Below are 17,643 nucleotides of genomic sequence, written 5' to 3'. Positions count from 1 at the left end.
GAAGAGCTTGGCAGCAATAATTTTTTTACAAGCTCCAATTAGTGGTTTCAAATAAAATTGCAATGCATTTTTCAGAAGAAACACGCAAGTGCAATCTACAGTAGAAGTTTCACATATTGAAATATTTGTCAACAATTTACAGAGAAATATGTCTAAACACAACCCAAAATTTTAAAAAAGGCTTATGTATGTTTTCACATATTCTTGTCTACAGGATTTACCTCTTGCCAAATAGAAGTTTACTCCTGCATTGAAGTTTCCCATACTTCATCCATTCTGTACAGTTACCACTTTCCACTGCAGAGGCTTTTGTGTTAGACACAGCATTATATGTTTCAGAGAAATTTCCACAGAAATTTAGTAGTCGGAGAAGCTAGTATCCAGTCATTTTCTGTGTCCAAGTACGCCCCCTGCTGCTGAGCATCCCTGCAGGGAGGTTTGTGTCTGGGCTCACATTGGAGTCCCTTCACTGAGTTAAAATTTTGCACAGTATTAAGTGGCTGTCCTCAGGTTCCATGCTGTCCATTTGCAGGTAAAGGTTGCTTTTGGAATTATCTTTGGAGATGGTCAACCTGCCAGTCATTGATGCACTGTACTCTGCTGTGTAGCTGTTAGCTTTGTTTCTACTCACTGCAATTCACTCCAGCCCCTTTCCTGGTGGTTGACAGATCCAGTTCATGTAGAAATCACTGAGGGTGAATCCAGAGGCTGCACAGGAGAGTTTCAGGGAACCCCTAGGCTGTACCAAGCCTCCTCCAGACTCCACTAGCTGCAACTCACACTGGACACCTGCAATAGTAGAAAATTAGAGTCAGGAAAATAAATGTTACACACATCCACTGTACCTCTCATACCCACTTCTTACTCATGTTCCCACACACTCAGCATCCCTTGTCTCATAAATGAACTTTAAAAGAGATATAAGGAAGATGCAGTTCAACCACAACTTATTGGTGAGACATCTGTGTTCAATGCTGTCCCCTGAATTGGAAGACCAGGGAACTCAGGAGTGGACTCTGTAACGAGTACGGTTTTTCTGCCTGACGCCTGGTCTTGTCCCGCCGCGCCAGCCCCAAATAATACACAGAGACTCTGTATTAGATATTATACTGTTGGCCAGGTACTATTTTCTTATTGGCTAGCTCTGTCTTAAGTATTAACCCATTTCTGCTGATCTATGTATTTCTCTTACCGGGGAGCCGGCGGCATACTGCTTTTTCCAGACTCTCCATCTTGACTCCTCCTTCCTACTTCCTCTTTCCTCCTTGTCTCCTAGTCCCTCCTATCTTCCTTTCCTATTGGCCAACAGTGCTTTATTATTAACCAGTATGAGAAACATATATACATAATGACATCTCCCATCATCTCCTCTTTTCTGTTTAAATAAAAAGAAGGGTTTTAACCTTAACATAGCAAAATATATCACATAACAGTTATCAAATAAGAATCACAGTTAACACTATTTAGTCCATTAACATTTATCAAGATTTAAGAAAATATTCCATCATCTATTTTATCTTGTGAGTCTAAAGTCCTATATGTACCTTATCATTGAATCCTAACTAAGGAAAACTATAACCATACCTATCTGTCTTCAACTCCTTCAAAGACCACAGAAGGATAGTATATAAACTCTAGAAATGACAGAGACATCTTGCCTTGTCAGTCACCTGAAGTTCTTCTGTAATCTTCCATCTTCAGCCCATAGGCCATAGTGTGTCTGACAGACTTTCCAGTAAAGCAGGAAACTTTAAACTGTCTTCTTGTATTGGCAGTTTGTCAGTCACTTTTCTCTGTGTCCTGCAGACTGTCTGGCAGACTCTTCCATGAAGCAGATTTCTATAGCAATGTCCATCTTGAATCAGCAGTCACTTTTCTGTGGGCCGTGCATGACCAGTTTATCAGCATAAAGTCAAACAGTCCAGACAAGAGCAGTATCTTGTCCAAATGGCTAGTCTTGCCATATTGGAAGTAAACTCCAAAACGAGTTTCTTCAATGTCCATCTTCTTTTCTGGTGCAGGTGGTATTGCCAAGAGTAATTATGTCTCACTGTCGCGAAAACCCTAAACCATTTTAAATGCCATATTCTGTAGGTCTTTGAAAGGTTTGAAGAATGCCTATCTATCTCAAATACATCTCTGTGTATCTTGAAAAACCTAACTAACTTAACTCTAGACTTTGACTATCATAGATAATTATCTATTATCTGTACTACATTATACATTACATTTCTAAATGATCTATATAAACACAATACCTAAACAAAAGGAGAATGAATATACACATCACAAAATTGACCTTAAATTGTATCAATAAATGAAAATCCATTCCAATACAAAGTATCCATATCTATACCATAATTCCCTTTTTACCTTTAAAAAGAATATTGGTTGTGATCATTACCCATTTATAACCAAGTCCATTTAAATGAAACCAAACATTTATAAACAATATTTGGGAATTTGGGGTCGTTCTTTCCAAACTACTTCCTGCTGATAGGGGGCGCTGTCATGGGGATCCTAAGAAGTTGCAGAAATCCTGGCTGTAGTCTGCAAGTCTGCCTTGTTCAAGCTGTTTTGAATGTTGGATCATCAGGAACTCTGTTTCAGGGGGTCTGGCTTGCTCAAACCACATTAGTCTGCAAGGAATCCACAGCTTTTCATTTTCTGTGGAAACAAAAATAGAAATCCTTTTCCCCGGTAACTTGTCCTTGAACTTAAATGTTGGAGTCAAAGCATTTTTAAAATATATAAATTGAACTAATCCAGCATCATTTCCTTTATCAGTTGTTATTTTCTCAGCAGTCAAACAATGTAGAGACAACACAATAGCACACAGTATCCAGATTCTCTCTGAGCTTTTCATCTTTACGTGCCTTTATTACTCTGTTTATTTTACTTTTATTTTTTTTATTTTTTGACATAGGGTTTCACTGTGTAACTCTTATCTGTCCTGGAATTTACTCTGCATACCAGGTTTACTTTGCAAATCACAGAGATCTGCTTGCCTCTGTCTCCATAGTGCTGGGATTAAAGGCATGTGCTACAACACCTAGTTCTTCTTTGTCTATTTAAAACCATTTTATTTTTCTCTCCCAAGCCTATGTATTTTTTTAAAACACACTGTAAACTTTTAGCACCTTTTCTTAATGTGAATCTGTCTCTACTGTAAATCTTTATCTTTTTCTGGCCATGAATCTTTATCTGTTAAACAACAACATTGTTAAAATGAAAGTCTTTGTTTCTGCCCCGGTTTACCAAAGATGGTGGCGGGTACTTTTACCTGCCACCACAGAAAGCTGTGCTCACCGCCTTGGTCTGTGCTGCCACTCAGAAAGCATGCTGCCGGCTTGGAGATGTGGTCACTGCCATTGCCATCTCTCATACACACCAATAAATTGTTAGCAGAGTTATTTAAAAGCTGTGCGGTTTTTTACCACTTATGCTGAGTCAGGAATATCTGCTTGTCTCTAGCAAAGCAGAGTTCAACTGAGAAAAATGCTGCTACCAAGAAACCTTGCTTGTCTCTGTTCTTTTGTTTCTAAAACCTTTTTTTAAGCTTTTGTTAAATTTTAAGTGGAAGTTCTTATTAACCACGTTGGGCGCCATCTGTAACGAGTACGGTTTTTCTGCCTGACGCCTGGTCTTGTCCCACCGCGCCAGCCCCAAATAATACACAGAGACTCTGTATTAGATATTATACTGTTGGCCAGGTACTAGTTTCTTATTGGCTAGCTCTGTCTTAAGTATTAACCCATTTCTGCTGATCTATGTATTTCTCTTACCAGGGAGCCGGCGGCATACTGCTTTTTCCAGACTCTCCATCTTGACTCCTCCTTCCTACTTCCTCTTTCCTCCTTGTCTCCTAGTCCCTCCTATCTTCCTTTCCTATTGGCCAACAGTGCTTTATTATTAACCAGTATGAGAAACATATATACATAATGACATCTCCCATCAGGACTCTCCTGCTAGAGCTGCAGGGTTAGGTCTGGGCTGGATTTTATGAGGAGATGGAGACAAATTTGCTTTTCTTCCTGCTATACCATCTATGCTAGGGGTGAAGCAGTAGAAGAGGCAGTTATGAGTAAAGAATGCAGATGGTAAATGGATAGATTAGCAGTAACATTTTCATAATATTTTTGTTTATTATGTGTATGTGATTAAATTTCAATGATTTTTTTGTGATTTAGTCATGTCTCCAAATTTGTCTACAACATAACTATAATTAAATGTTAATTTGAAAATTTAAGGAGAATGCATATAAAAGCGAATTAATGTTAAGTGGAAGTATTACAATCTAAAATCTCCTTTGAGGGCTTAGTTTAGTACTGTAGCATGCACAAGTGCTTAGGTTTGATCCCCTTTTTTGATGACTACACATCGAAGAATTATGACTGTTCTCCAGAATCATCATTTTTTAAGTGACAAAGCTATTCAAATACCAGATTTAGAGGTTTAGTCCTTTACCATTGTGGTGGGAAGCATGGCAGAAATGGTTCTGGAGAATGAGATAGAGTTACAAATCTGAAGAAACAGGCAACAGGAAGTTAATGTATAACTCAAAGACAACCCTCTTGTGACACATTTCCTTCAGCATAGCCACAATTACTATGACAAGTTCTAAGCTCCAGGTAGTTCCAGTCACTGTGAGCCAATGGGGGGTCATTTTTATTCAAACCACAAAAATCAACTTGTAGGAATTGCACTTATGTGACAGTACTTTTTGATAACAAACATCTCTTGCATTTTAAGACTGAAACTTGCTGAACCACACAGCCAGAGTGAATAACATACTTTGAGGTCAAATATAACTTAAGAGACTGCTTTCTTACTGTCTACTCAGCCCTTATCTTTCATTTGCCTTATTGAGAATATGTAATAACCAATCTTACTTGCCTTGAATTCCCAAAGATGGTGTAAAGCTCTATTCTAAAGCTATATTCTCTTCCATTTTTCCCAATGCAATGCTAATGCATTGCATGTTTTTATGTGTGCAGGATAGTCATTTGCTAGAAGCACAACATACAATATTGAATAAATCTTATAAAATGAATACAAGGAAGAATTGAAGACAGAATACTGATATTAGTTGATAAAAAGTGAAAATTTTCACCACACCCCTTCCCTCCTCCTGTCTCTCTTTTCACCCTGCACCATGCCCCCCCCGACACTCCCAATTTACTCAGGTCTTGTCTTTTCCCCCTTCTTAGGCAGATACCTTTATGTCTCTCTGTGGTTCTGTGGGGTTGTGATCTGTAGAGTGGATATCCTTTGCTTTATGTCTAATATCAACTTATGAGTGAGTACATATCATATTTGTGTTTCTGGGTCTGATTTACCAAACTCAGTATGGTTTTTTTCTAGTTCCATCCATTTGCCTACAAATTTCTAGATGCCATTGATTCTACTGATGAGTAGTACTCTAGTGTGTAAATGTACTATCTTTTTTTAATTTATTAGTTTACATGTCAATCGCAGTTCCCTCTCCTTCCCTTCATCCCTCCCCCACTCACTCACTTTTACCCTCTCTGCCCTCTCACATGCACTCTAACCACCCTCCCCTCCCATCCCCCTACCCCAATTCGATATGTAGGGGAATGCCATCCAGGTGGGGTCATGTAGATCTGACAAGTAATTTGAAGTAGGTACTAGGACTTCTCTCCTGTCTGTAGGTTGAGGCAGTTATCCCTCCCTGGGGGATATGTTAGCAAGGTCCTTTTGTGCACCAGGGATACATCCTGGCTTTTTTCTTTATCCAATCTTGAGGAGCATCTATTGTTCTTTTGACAAAAGATCTTAAAATGTTGTCCCCAATGAATTTAAAAACTTGTGATCCTCTTGCCTCAGCCTCCCAGGTGCCAAGTTTAGAGGTGCTTGACACTTCATTTGTATATTTATAAACATTAAAAAGGAGCATCTTTAGTCCTGTACATTATTTGATTCAGTTGGAATCAGGCTCTTGGGATCACACTTTTAAAAGTTTATTCATTATTTCTATAAATATTCTTCATTTCCTTGCCGAGGGGTTTTTGTGTTAGTTGTTGAATGAATGCAAAGAAAAGGTCTTTGAAGGGAGCACCTGAACAAACACACGCACGCACGCACGCACACACACACACACACACACGTGGGTAAGGAGAGAAACATCAACTATGACACATAGAAAAAATAACAGATACAGACAGATATTAAGACTCATGTAGCAGACAGACAGGGACAATAGGAGACACAGAAAGAGAAAAATGTGAGGGCCAATAATCATTAGGGTTTTTATTTTCTTCCACTGTACTGAGATACTTTCAAGTGAATTTAAAATACCCCAATGGTGTATAAAGATTTGATAAAGCTGATATAAGAGGTTGTAGCTTATGATCAATCAGTTCTTATATTACTTTGACCTGCACCAATGCCTTCCAGACAGCTATATTCTTTGTTACAAGATAAATGTTCTAAATTCATAAGGTTCTACAAAAGAAGAATCCTCTAGAGCCAATGGTCTTGAGAAACATCAGCTTTCTCAAAGGATATCAGACATAAAAAGCATGTTTCTGTAATCATAGGAAGAGATATCATGCAAGCAAAAAATCTACAATGTAGAGAATATAGTGTGCATGTTAACTTGACTTCGACAATTCCACTTTAACAAGCCTTGAATAGTCAGTCAAAGAAAATTACACACAGATATACAAAATCACGTTTTATGAAACACTAGAAATTTCTAATCCAGAAAACATTTTATGGGACTGAAATACATTTGAATGGTGATCATGTTACACCAAATCAAACACATCTTCATCCTGACATACAGCATGTTTTCAGGGATTAATGTTTCCTACACGTTACATGTGAGTACACAGAGTGATCCAATCATGTTCTTATACCTACGGTCTGATAGGTTTTGCAACAGCTGTTTTCCACTGAGCTTGTATATAGCTTAGTGGACAGTATAAGAGCACATTCAATAACACAAGGACTAATGTGACACCAGCAGAGTCTAGATTTTCTACACCAGCAAGACCTGAGCATCCCAACATGGATGAGGCATGTTAGATGTTCTTCATTTTCATATTCTCACAGGTAGTCATGTAGATCACTGGACTGTTCATCTCTCTGACAGCGTGACAGAGGCTGATGTTACTGTTTCAATACATGATTTCAGAATTGTCTTGGCATGTATACTGAATTTACATTGGGATATGTAATAATAACTACAAGTTTTGTACCAAGTCTATGATGCTACATAATATCCCCTCTCCTATTCATCTGGCTTTGTTGTCAATGCATCACTGTGAATAGTCAATCTAAGTATAGATATCACTTTCCTGTGTGTCTAAATACTAATCTCATAATCATAGTCAAAGGAAGAGGACAGGATATTTTTTCTGTTGCTGCCTGGGCACAGAAGAATCACCTTCTCTTGGGATTTCTGACACCCTCAGAATGTGGCTTTCACACTGTGTCTCTAGCACAGTAATACATGGCTGTGTCTTCTTTCTTGACACTGCTGATCTGCAGATAGGCTGTGCTGACAAGAGGTGTCCACAGAGAACACAAACCATCCGTCGTAAGGAGTAGGTTTTTTCGCCCGCTGCTGGTCTTGCCCTGCCGCTGCGCCAGCCCCAATTAACGCACAGTGACTCTGTATTAGATATAAATGCTGTTAGCCAGTTACTAGTTTCTCATCAGCTAGCTCTCTCTTAAGTATTAACCCATTTCTATTAATTTAAGTATTTCCACGTGGTCTCATCTTACTGGAGAGAGGCTGGAGTTGGGCTCTTTCTGGTCTCTACATGCTGATTCCTACGTACTACTTCCTGGAATCCTCCTTGTCTCCTAGTTGGTTTCCCAGTGTTGGTATTGATCCAGCCTCTCCACTTTAGACCCTATTCTGGTGCCTGCTTCACCCACTGCATTGCATGATCTGTGACGTCATGCAGGAGATCTTCACTGACTGTTCAGGTTGCTTCAACTCAGCTCCTGACTGCTCCAGCTGGATTTGTGCTTGGACACCTGTGGAGAGAATATGAAAAAGTGAGAGGTCATGGAACTGCCTCAGTTTACTCTGCAGATCTTGGCTCTCATGTCTTCTTTTGGACACTTGCCAGGAGGAAAAGGAGCCTCCATGGACACTCCATGATGGACGAGTTTGGACACTATACTTTCCTGAGACTCATCAGTCACTCCCTTGCTGGTTGAAGGAGTTGAGCCTCAGATTTCTACTCTAACTGCATTGCACAGAGCTCATCTGCATATGACCAGGAGTGAGCAAAATGTAAGGTAAATACAAGGGTTAAAGTCATCAGATGGGTAACACTATGTCTTTCAGTGTCTGGTGTGTATGTTTTCACGCTGGATGTGTTGTCCCCCAAGGCCTCTCCTTATACTGTGTCTGCACACTGACATCTTCCCCTGTGCAACTCACAGTCTCGCTACTTGGTCCCATATAACAGGGCAACAGCATTATTTGCCCACTGTTCATCATACGTGTCTCATATTAAGAGTCAGTAACTTTATCCTTTCTGATGGACACTGCCCTGTGCACACCTAGACCTCTGAATTACTCCTTCCTTGGCTGCTGCATCTAAATGTGTGCTGTTCTAGAACTCCTTTCATCCTTTCTACTCCCATATCGGCATCTAAATATTATTGATGAAGTGATTAGAAATAAGGCACATTTGTACTTGAAACAATTGAATCTGAGCCAGGCATTGGTGGCACATGTCTTTAATCCCAGCACTCAAGATGCATGTAGATATTTGTGAGTTCGAGGGCTGCATGGACTACGGAGCATGGTCCAGGATACGCTACAAAGCAATACAGAGAAACCCTATCTTGAAAACCCAAGAAAAAAAACTATTAATGTTGCCCTTTCATTTTTCATAAGCCATGTAATAAATGTTATACACTTGAAAAACTGCAATGGGTTCCATAGGGAGGTTTGAAGGGAATTATGTACTTATATTAATATGAAAATTATTATACTAAAAGTAGTAAAGAATACTTAGGACAAAGAAGAGTTAAATACCTAATGAGACGGATTAGTAGTTAAAGAAATCACCTGATTCCTAAAGAACTGAGTTTTATTTCTAGCAGTCACATCAGGTAGCACACAACCCCATGGAATTCTCGCTCCATGGGGATCCTACACCTTTGGCATCCATGTGCACCTACAATCTTGTTTAAATACCCACCTAAGGACATGGACACATAACTAGAATTATAAAGAATGGAAAACAGAATGGTTTAATAATAAATCACCTTATGTGAATAACAGCACACTGAATTATAAAATCTGGATTAATTACTTGTAGTGTTTTATTATTTATTTATTTTATATAACCAAGTCCATTTAAATGCAAACAAACATTTATAGACAATAGTTGGGAATTTGGGCGTCATTCTTTCTAAATTACTTCCTGCTGGTAAGGGGCCCTGTCATTGGGGATTCTAAGAAGATGCGGAAATCCTGGCTGTAGTTTGTAAGGCTACTTTGTCCAGCTGTTTTGAATGTAGGATCACCTGGTACTCTGTTTGAGGCAGTCTGGCCTAATCAAACCACATTAGTCTGGAAGGAATCCAAATCTTTTCATTTTCTGTGGAAACAAAAATAGAAATCCTTTTCCCCCAGTAACTTGTCCTTAACCTTAAATTTTGGAGTCAAAGCATTTTTTTTTAATTTATTATTTTACATGTTGATCCCAGTTCTCTCTCCCTCTCTCCCTCCATCCCTCCATCCATCCTTCCCTCCATTCCTCTCTCCCTCCTTCCTTCCTTCCCTCCCTTTTACCCTCTCTGCCCTCTCACATGCACTCTAACCACCCTCCCCTCCCATCCCTCCTACAATTCCATATGTAGGGGAATGCCATCCAGTTGGGGTCATGCAGGTCTGACAGGTCATATGAAGTAGGAAATAGCGCTTCTCTCCTGTCTCTAGGTTAAGGCAGTTATCCCTCCATGGGGCATGTGTTCCCAAGGTCCTTTTGTGCACCAGGGATATATCCTGGCTCCACTGTCTGAGGTCTCTTAGACTGTTCAGTCCTTCTGGCTGAGACCCATATTCAGGGGGCCTGAGTCAGTCCCCCTGGCTTCCCAGCTATCAGTCTGGTGGCCTGTTAGCTCCTCCTTGTTCAGATAAGCTGTCTCTATGTATTTCTGCTGCCTGGTCTTGTCCTCTCCATCTGCATCTGGGTTCTACTTCGACTCAGTGTTTATGTATGGGTGTTTGCTCCTGTTTCCAACAGGCATTAGTTGAGGGCTCCATGGATAAGTTAGTTGTTGATCTCACTCTCCGGGAAGGGCATTTATGGTAGCCTTTCCACGGAAGCTCAAATTGTTAGTTGGCAGCAGTCTTGTAGTTCTCAAGACCTTTCTTTGTGTTCATTTTATCTTCAAACCATTACTGGCTCCCTCTTTTATGTTCTCTCTCTCTCTCTCTTTCTCTCTCTCTCTCTCCTGTCTTCTATTCCTAATCAGGCTCAATCTTCCTGGTTGCACATGTTTTCCTTTCCTCCCCCACATTTTCTCCTACTTCTCTCTCCATTTGCTGCCCCCCCACTTCCCCTGTGCTCTGGAGGACTTGTCCCTTCCCGGTTCTGTGAGGGACTTTATATGAATCTCTTAGAATACACCTTGTATCCTACTTCCTCTGGTGGTGAATTATAGGCTGGAGATCCTTTGATCTAGGTCTAAAATTCAATATGAGTGAGTACATACTGTGTTCCTCTTTTTTGTGACTGGGTTACCTCATTCAGGATGGTTCCTTCAAGTGCCATCCACTTGCCTGAAAATTTCAAGATACCATTATTTTTTTTCTGCAGAGTACTATTCCATTGTGTAGATGTGCCACATCTTCATTAACCATTCTTCAATTGATGGACATCTAGTTTGCTTCCAGGTTCTTACTATTACAAATAGTGCTGGTATGAACATAGTTGAGCAGATGTCTTTGTTGCATGGATGTGGATCCTTTGGGATCCTTTGCCTAAGAGGGGGATTGCTGGGTTCTGTGGTAAACTAATTCCCATTTTCCTTAAGGAACCACCATACTGATCTCCAAAATGGCTGTACGAGTTTGCACTCATACCAGCAGTGGAGGGGTGTTCCCATTTTTCCACATCGGCTCCAACATGAGTCATCACTGGTGTTTCTAATTTTAGCCATTCTGGCAGGAGTAAGATGATATCTCAAAGTTGTTTTGATTTGCATTTCCCTGATAGCTAAGGATGTGGACCATTTTCTTAAGTGTCTTTCAGCCTTTTTGATTTCCTCTGTTGAGAATTCTTTCTTCAGTTTTGTACCCCATTTTTTGATAGGGTTATTTGGTGTTTTGTTGACTAGTTTCTTGAATTCTTTGTATATTTTGGAGATCTTTGTCGGATATAGGATTGGTGGCAGTCTGTGGGCTGCCATTTGTTCTCGTCCACTGTGTCCTTTGCCTTTCAGAAGCTTATAAGTTTGAAGAGGTCCCATTTATTAATTGTTTCTCTCAGTGTCTGTGCCCCTGGAGTTATGTTCAGGAAGTGGTCTCCTATACCAATTTGTTCAAGGGTCTCCCACTTTCTCTTCTAAGAGGTTCAATGTTGCTGGATTGATGTTGAGGTCTTTGATCCATTTGGACTTGAGTTTTGTGCATGGCGACAGACAAGGGTCTATCTGCAGTCTTCTACACACCCTCATCCAATTGTGCCAGCACCATTTGTTGAAGATGCTGTCCTTGCCCCATTGTATAATTTTAGCTGTTTTGTCATAAATCAGGTATGCATAGGTGTGTGGGTTAATAACAGGATTTTCAATTCGATTCCATTGGTCTACCTGTCTATTTTTATGCCAATACCAGTCTGTTTTCAGAACTATAGCTCTGTAGTAGAGCTTAAAGTCAGGAATGGTGATGCCTCCTGAAGTTCTTTTATTGTATAAGGTTGTTTTGGCTATCCTGGGTCTTTTGTTTTTCCATATAAAGTTGATTATTATCCTTTCAAGGTCAGTGAAGAATTGTGGTGGGATTTTAATGGGGATTGCATTGAATCTGTAGATTGCTTTTGGCAAGATTGCCATTTTTACTATGTTTATCCTACCTATCCAATAGCATGGGAGATCTTTCCATTTTCTGATATCTTCTTTAATTTCCTTCTTTAGAGCCACAAAGTTCTTGTTATATAGGTCTTTTACTTGTTTGGTAAGCGTTACACCAAGATACTTTATGTTGCATGGTTATCTCCCTAGATGCTGAAAAAGCCTTCGAAAAAATTCAACATACTTTCATGATAAAGGTCTTGGAGAGGTCAGGGATAACAGGAACATACATAAACATAATATAAGAGCAATATACAGCAAACCAACTGCCAACATCAAACTGAATGGAGAGAAACTTAAGCCAATTACTCTAAAACAAGACAAGGCTGCCCTCTCTCTCCATATCTCTTCAATATCGTACTAGAAGTTCTAGCTAATGCTATAAGACAACAAAGGGAGATCAAGGGGATCCAAATTGGAAAGGAAGAAGTCAAACTGTCTCTATGTGCAGATGATATGATAGTTTACATAAGCAACCCAATAAACTCTACCAGGGAACTCCTACATCTGATAAACACTTTCAGCAAACTAGCAGGATACAAGATAAACTCAAAAAAAAAAAAAAAAAACAGTAGCCCTGCTTTTTTCAGATGACAAAGAGACAGAGAAAGAAATCAGAGAAACATCACCCTTTACAATAGCCACTTGTAGTGTTTTTATAGACAATAAATATGAAGAAATTGAAGTACAGATGACATGTTCCTGATAATTTGAAGTCTCATGACAAGCCTGTGCTCATTTTCATCTCAGTTCTGGTCTTTTCTCATCAAGTCTTAACAAGACTGCTTGACATTATCAGAATGTGATTCTATCTACTTTCTTCATTTGATGCTTGTGATGAGATACAACACACTACAGTATATTGACTATAGAAACATACGCTGCCTGGAGCCATCAGAAGCAGAGCTATGAACATGCACCTGAGGGAGGAGAGTTACTAGGGATGTCTGGCATCTCACAGTGAAGGAAGCAGGGATTTTTGAATGTGGATGGTGGTCTGTGTTGATAGTTTGGGCTAAGGACAGGCAATTATAATTTGGTATAAAATATAAACAAAGGGTGTGTGACAGGAAATAATGGAAATGTATATAGCAGAGTGTTATGTACATAAACCAGACATTTGTACTGCACACTCCATGCTCTGGAAACACAAATGCTCTTTGTCAAAGTAAATTGGCAACTGCCTGCTTCAAAGTCCTGCAGATTCTTCTGCATAATTAGCTGAGAGAGGAAGCCAGGGTTCACAGAAAGTGATCTCTGGCCTTATAGACCAGAGATCTAGAAGGATACCCTTGACTCCAGGGAGACACTTCCTGATGTGACAATGACTCCCTCCAGCTTGCTGGTCCCACCCTGATGGTCAGAGAATCAGGATGACTCCCCACACATAGAAGTGTCTCAGAGGGACTCCATGATTGGGATATGGAGCAGATGAGACTTCAGAATTACATAATTTTCCCATAATTTCTGATTTTACTTTAAAATCATGTTTTGTTTTCTTTTGTTTTTACTTCTGCCTGTTCTCATGTGTATCACATGAGCAAAGGTGACTTCTTCTATCAAGTGAAACAGTTGGTCTACCAAAAGCATTCAGATGTAGCCCTTGCCAGATATTCAGCTCATCTGTGATAGATGATTAAGTTTCATGTGTGATGTTACTTGATTTCTGTTCCAAGTGGACACAGATGTGTCCCAATAAGTGACATAGTCGAGAGTCTTAGTCTTAGATGGTTCTCTCCACATCTCACACAGGACAAGACAAAGGACATTTTTGTATCTGTTGTCCTCTGTGCTTATAACTATCTAATTAAGGCATCACCTCTGAGACTTACTCAGAACCACAAGTATGTGTTCATAATGGGTGTTTACAGATACACACAATACTATTCATAGGTTAAGTAATTTCAAATCATCATTATTTGCCATTTAATTCTATATGTTCATCATGGTCAAGTATTGTATGAAATTCATGTGAATAACCACTTATATGACCAGAAACCTGACAATTACAGTGATCACAATGCTGGGGATAACCCAGCTCGCTTCCTTCTAACATTATTTCAGTGAAGGCCATGCATTCCTTATTCACACCCCATGCTCCCAGGTCTCCTACTCCTTTGATAGGCATCTCAAGTGTTTATCTGGCCTTGAGTCTCAGGGAGATTGAAATGTGATGAATGACATAATAGTACCTGTTCCTCTTCACTTATAATCTCCTCCAAATCCCTCTACACTGTGTCATAGATATCACAGAATGCATGATACACGTTGTGAGGCAACATGCCATTGTATGGATATAGCACATATGTTCAGTCATACAACCATTGATGTTTTCTGGAGTGGAGTATCATAGATTGTAAGGAAAGACTATGAATAAAATTCTCTTTAGAAATTCAAAGTGTTGGTATTTCTTGAAATGTTACAATGAGACAAGTTGATGGACTAAATGCTAACTCTTTTTTTTTGTGTGTGTGTGTATCTTGAGACATATTTCTTCAAGACCACTTAGTAGTTTTCCCTTTCATTCTCTCTCTCTCTCTCTCTCTCTCTCTCTCTCTCTCTCTGTCTCTCTCTGTGTGTGTGTGTTTGTGTGTGTATATATATAAATATATATACATATATATAATATGTATACACACACACATATATATGTATATATGTGTGTGTGTGTGAACTTTTAAAGTATTATGGTTGTGTACAGTTGTGTACACAAATCAGTGCACTTGTGTGTATATAAACATATAGAGCATATAGAGACTAGAGGTTATACTTGGATGTCTTTTATCTACCAGCTTATAACCCATCTTGAATGTAGGGTTTCTAACTAAACAAGAAGTTCATCAATTTTGCACAAATAATCTGTCAACAAGCTTCAATGACCAATCTGGCTGCCCCCCCCCAGTGTTGGATCCATAGTTACCCACACTCATTCACAACATTCAACAACTAAAGGGATCATTTCAAACAAATTCCTATGATGAACAGAAATGGAAGTCATAGAGTAATAAGCTGAATTAGCAAAAATGCAGCTGAGTCACATCCAAATTGAAGTTCACAGTTCTCGGGGAGAGGAGAGGAGAAGAGGGGAGGGGAAGGGAGAGGGGGGGAGGGAGGGGAGGCTGCAGACTTGCTCGGGTTGATGGCAATCACCTTCCTCCAGCATTGTTCATTCTCTGATGTCCTTTGAAAAGTTGACAAACACACTAAATGACTGTGAAGTGACAAAGTAACACTCAGAATTATTATTTATGAGTAAGTCCCCAGGCTGATCTCAGTACCAGGGCAGCCTCCTGCTCCTCCAGGGTTTCTGACACACTCAGGATGTGGTTGCAACACTGTGTATCTTGCACAGTAATAGACTGCAGAGTCCTCAGATGTCAGGCTTCTGAGCTCCATGTAGGCTGTGCTGGAGGATGTGTCTGCAGTCAGTGTGGCCTTGCCCTGGAACTTCTGATTGTACTTAGTATTACCATTTTCAGGATCAATCCTTCCAATCCACTCCAGGCCTTGTCCAGGCTTCTGCTTCACCCAGTACATGTAGTAGCTAGTGAAGGTGTATCCTGAAGCCTTGCAGGACAGCTTCACTGAGGACCCAGGCTTCACCAGCTCAGCCCCAGACTGCTCCAGCTTGACCTGAGAGTGGACACCTGTGGAGAGAAAGGAAGAGTGGATGTCACTGCCACATGAGTGCATGGCCCCTCCTCAAGTCTGGAAGATGGAGCCCTTACCTGTAGCTGCTGTCACCAGGAAGAGGATGATCCAGCTCCATCCCATGGTGAGGACCTGTGTGCTCAGTGACTGTGGAGAGGACACTGATCATATGTTGTTGCTGGTGTGGACATCCCTATATTTACCACCATAGACTCGTGTGATTTGCATATTCATGAGCATGGTACCTCTTAGATAAGGAGCATGTGCACAATGCTCACACAAACATCTCTACAATCTCAAGGTCCCCAAAATACCTTCAAAGGAATCGCTACATGGGGCACTGAGTCAGAAAGTAACCTTTACATGCCTGCAAATCTCAAACAATCATTGTGTGAAAAAGGTTAACCACGTGTTCCCTATTACAGACATTCACATATTGGAAGCTTGAAATATAGACAACTTGTTTTTCCACCAACTGCAGAAAATAACATTAATTCCCTGAAGCTCTGGCTTCTTCTCAACCTCTGAGAAAATAAACATGATGGTTGTCAGATGACTTATAATTCCCTGAGATTTCCTACTGAGCTAATAACCATCAGTAACTCTGAGAATTACAGATTAATAGAAAAATATGGATAGGTTTATTCTTATGTTTATTTCATCAGATAGAAGGTGCCAAATGGATGCTTAAGATGCTCTTTGGTTAAAAAAAAACTGATACACTTATTAGAAATGAACAAATAGTATTTGTCATAGAATATGACACAGCAAAGGACCATTAGAGGAATGTTTGAACAGAAGGGGGAAGCCACTTATTCTAACATGTAAACATCCTTAAGCCTGTTTGTGAGGAAACACATGACAGTCCCCAACTTCCTGTACTCTTAGGGACAACTACTAGTGTTGAGCAGCCTCAGGATTTCTTCATTGTCTCTTTTGGTCTTGAGCACAGAGAGATTTGTGGCTGAGTTCACACTGGGGTCGCCTTCCTGTGTTTTTGCAAAGTAACACATGGAAAGTTGTCCAGATTTTAACTATTGGCTCTTGAAGATATCCCTATTAATACTGGTTCAAATTAGAAACTGCATCTCCAAAAAAATCAATACCATAATACCAGACTATTTGAATCCTGTGGGTCTTGGATTACCTGATTGGATGTCCATCGATTTCTTCATTCCAGGAAATCTCTTGTTTGAGTCCTTGTTTACTTATTCATGATCTTTGGACTATGGGAAACTGAGGTAGAGAATTTTAATAGCCATGGAGAAGGAGCTGTCAACTGCAAGTTGTAAGGGGCTTAAACAAATAGATACTGTGCCCCTTATTTGTGATACTCTGAGAATTTCAGGGATAATGTCCAGACTTCTTGTCTCCCCTTTGGTTTGTCTCAACTTTTCCTAATGGTCCGATAGAATTTTGTATATATATATCACAGAACCAAATGTCACTGTGGTTAACTGAATTGGGGAACAATGCAATGAGACAACTTATTCTGCTAAGTTAGCTTTGAGTATGTGGGCGACTCCTAGGTTTGAAGATCTACAACTGGGTTGGATTTCCATCCCTAGAACATTTTGTAGGAGGAGATCACAAAACACAGACACAGGTATATCTGCATATAATATTGTACGTGTTCATCTGTGTAAGAGGTGAATTCATCTCCTATTAATATAGAATATTAACATTGTGAATATGTCTATTTATTTAATATGATATTTTCAATCCTAATTAAAAAATATGTATTTTCATGCACAAAATATTCACTAATGAGGAGGCAGTAACCACTGACAGCATAGTTTTTAGGACCATCAATCATACACAGGTGACTCCAAGAAACACCGTAAGCCTTAGCTCAAGCAGATGCCCTACTTAGTAAGTAATATAGCTGCATTGAGATGCCAATCCAATATAATTTTTTAT

At 39.7% G+C, this 17,643-nt stretch overlaps 1 gene segment (V, D, J or C); it reads right to left on the bottom strand.

The window, feature by feature from the left end:
* Positions 1 to 637: 637 nt before the first annotated feature.
* Positions 638 to 15,886, bottom strand: LOC127216981 (Ig heavy chain V region 186-1-like). The segment is given in 4 exon segments: positions 638 to 789; positions 7,909 to 8,010; positions 15,351 to 15,719; positions 15,801 to 15,886. Coding segments are annotated over 4 exon segments (669 nt in total).
* Between the last annotated feature and the right edge of the window lie 1,757 nt (positions 15,887 to 17,643).

This window comes from Phodopus roborovskii, unplaced genomic scaffold (genome assembly GCF_943737965.1).
Source record: "Phodopus roborovskii unplaced genomic scaffold, PHOROB, whole genome shotgun sequence".
NCBI lineage: Eukaryota > Metazoa > Chordata > Mammalia > Rodentia > Cricetidae > Phodopus > Phodopus roborovskii.
This window is presented reverse-complemented; position numbering and strand designations above follow the sequence as displayed.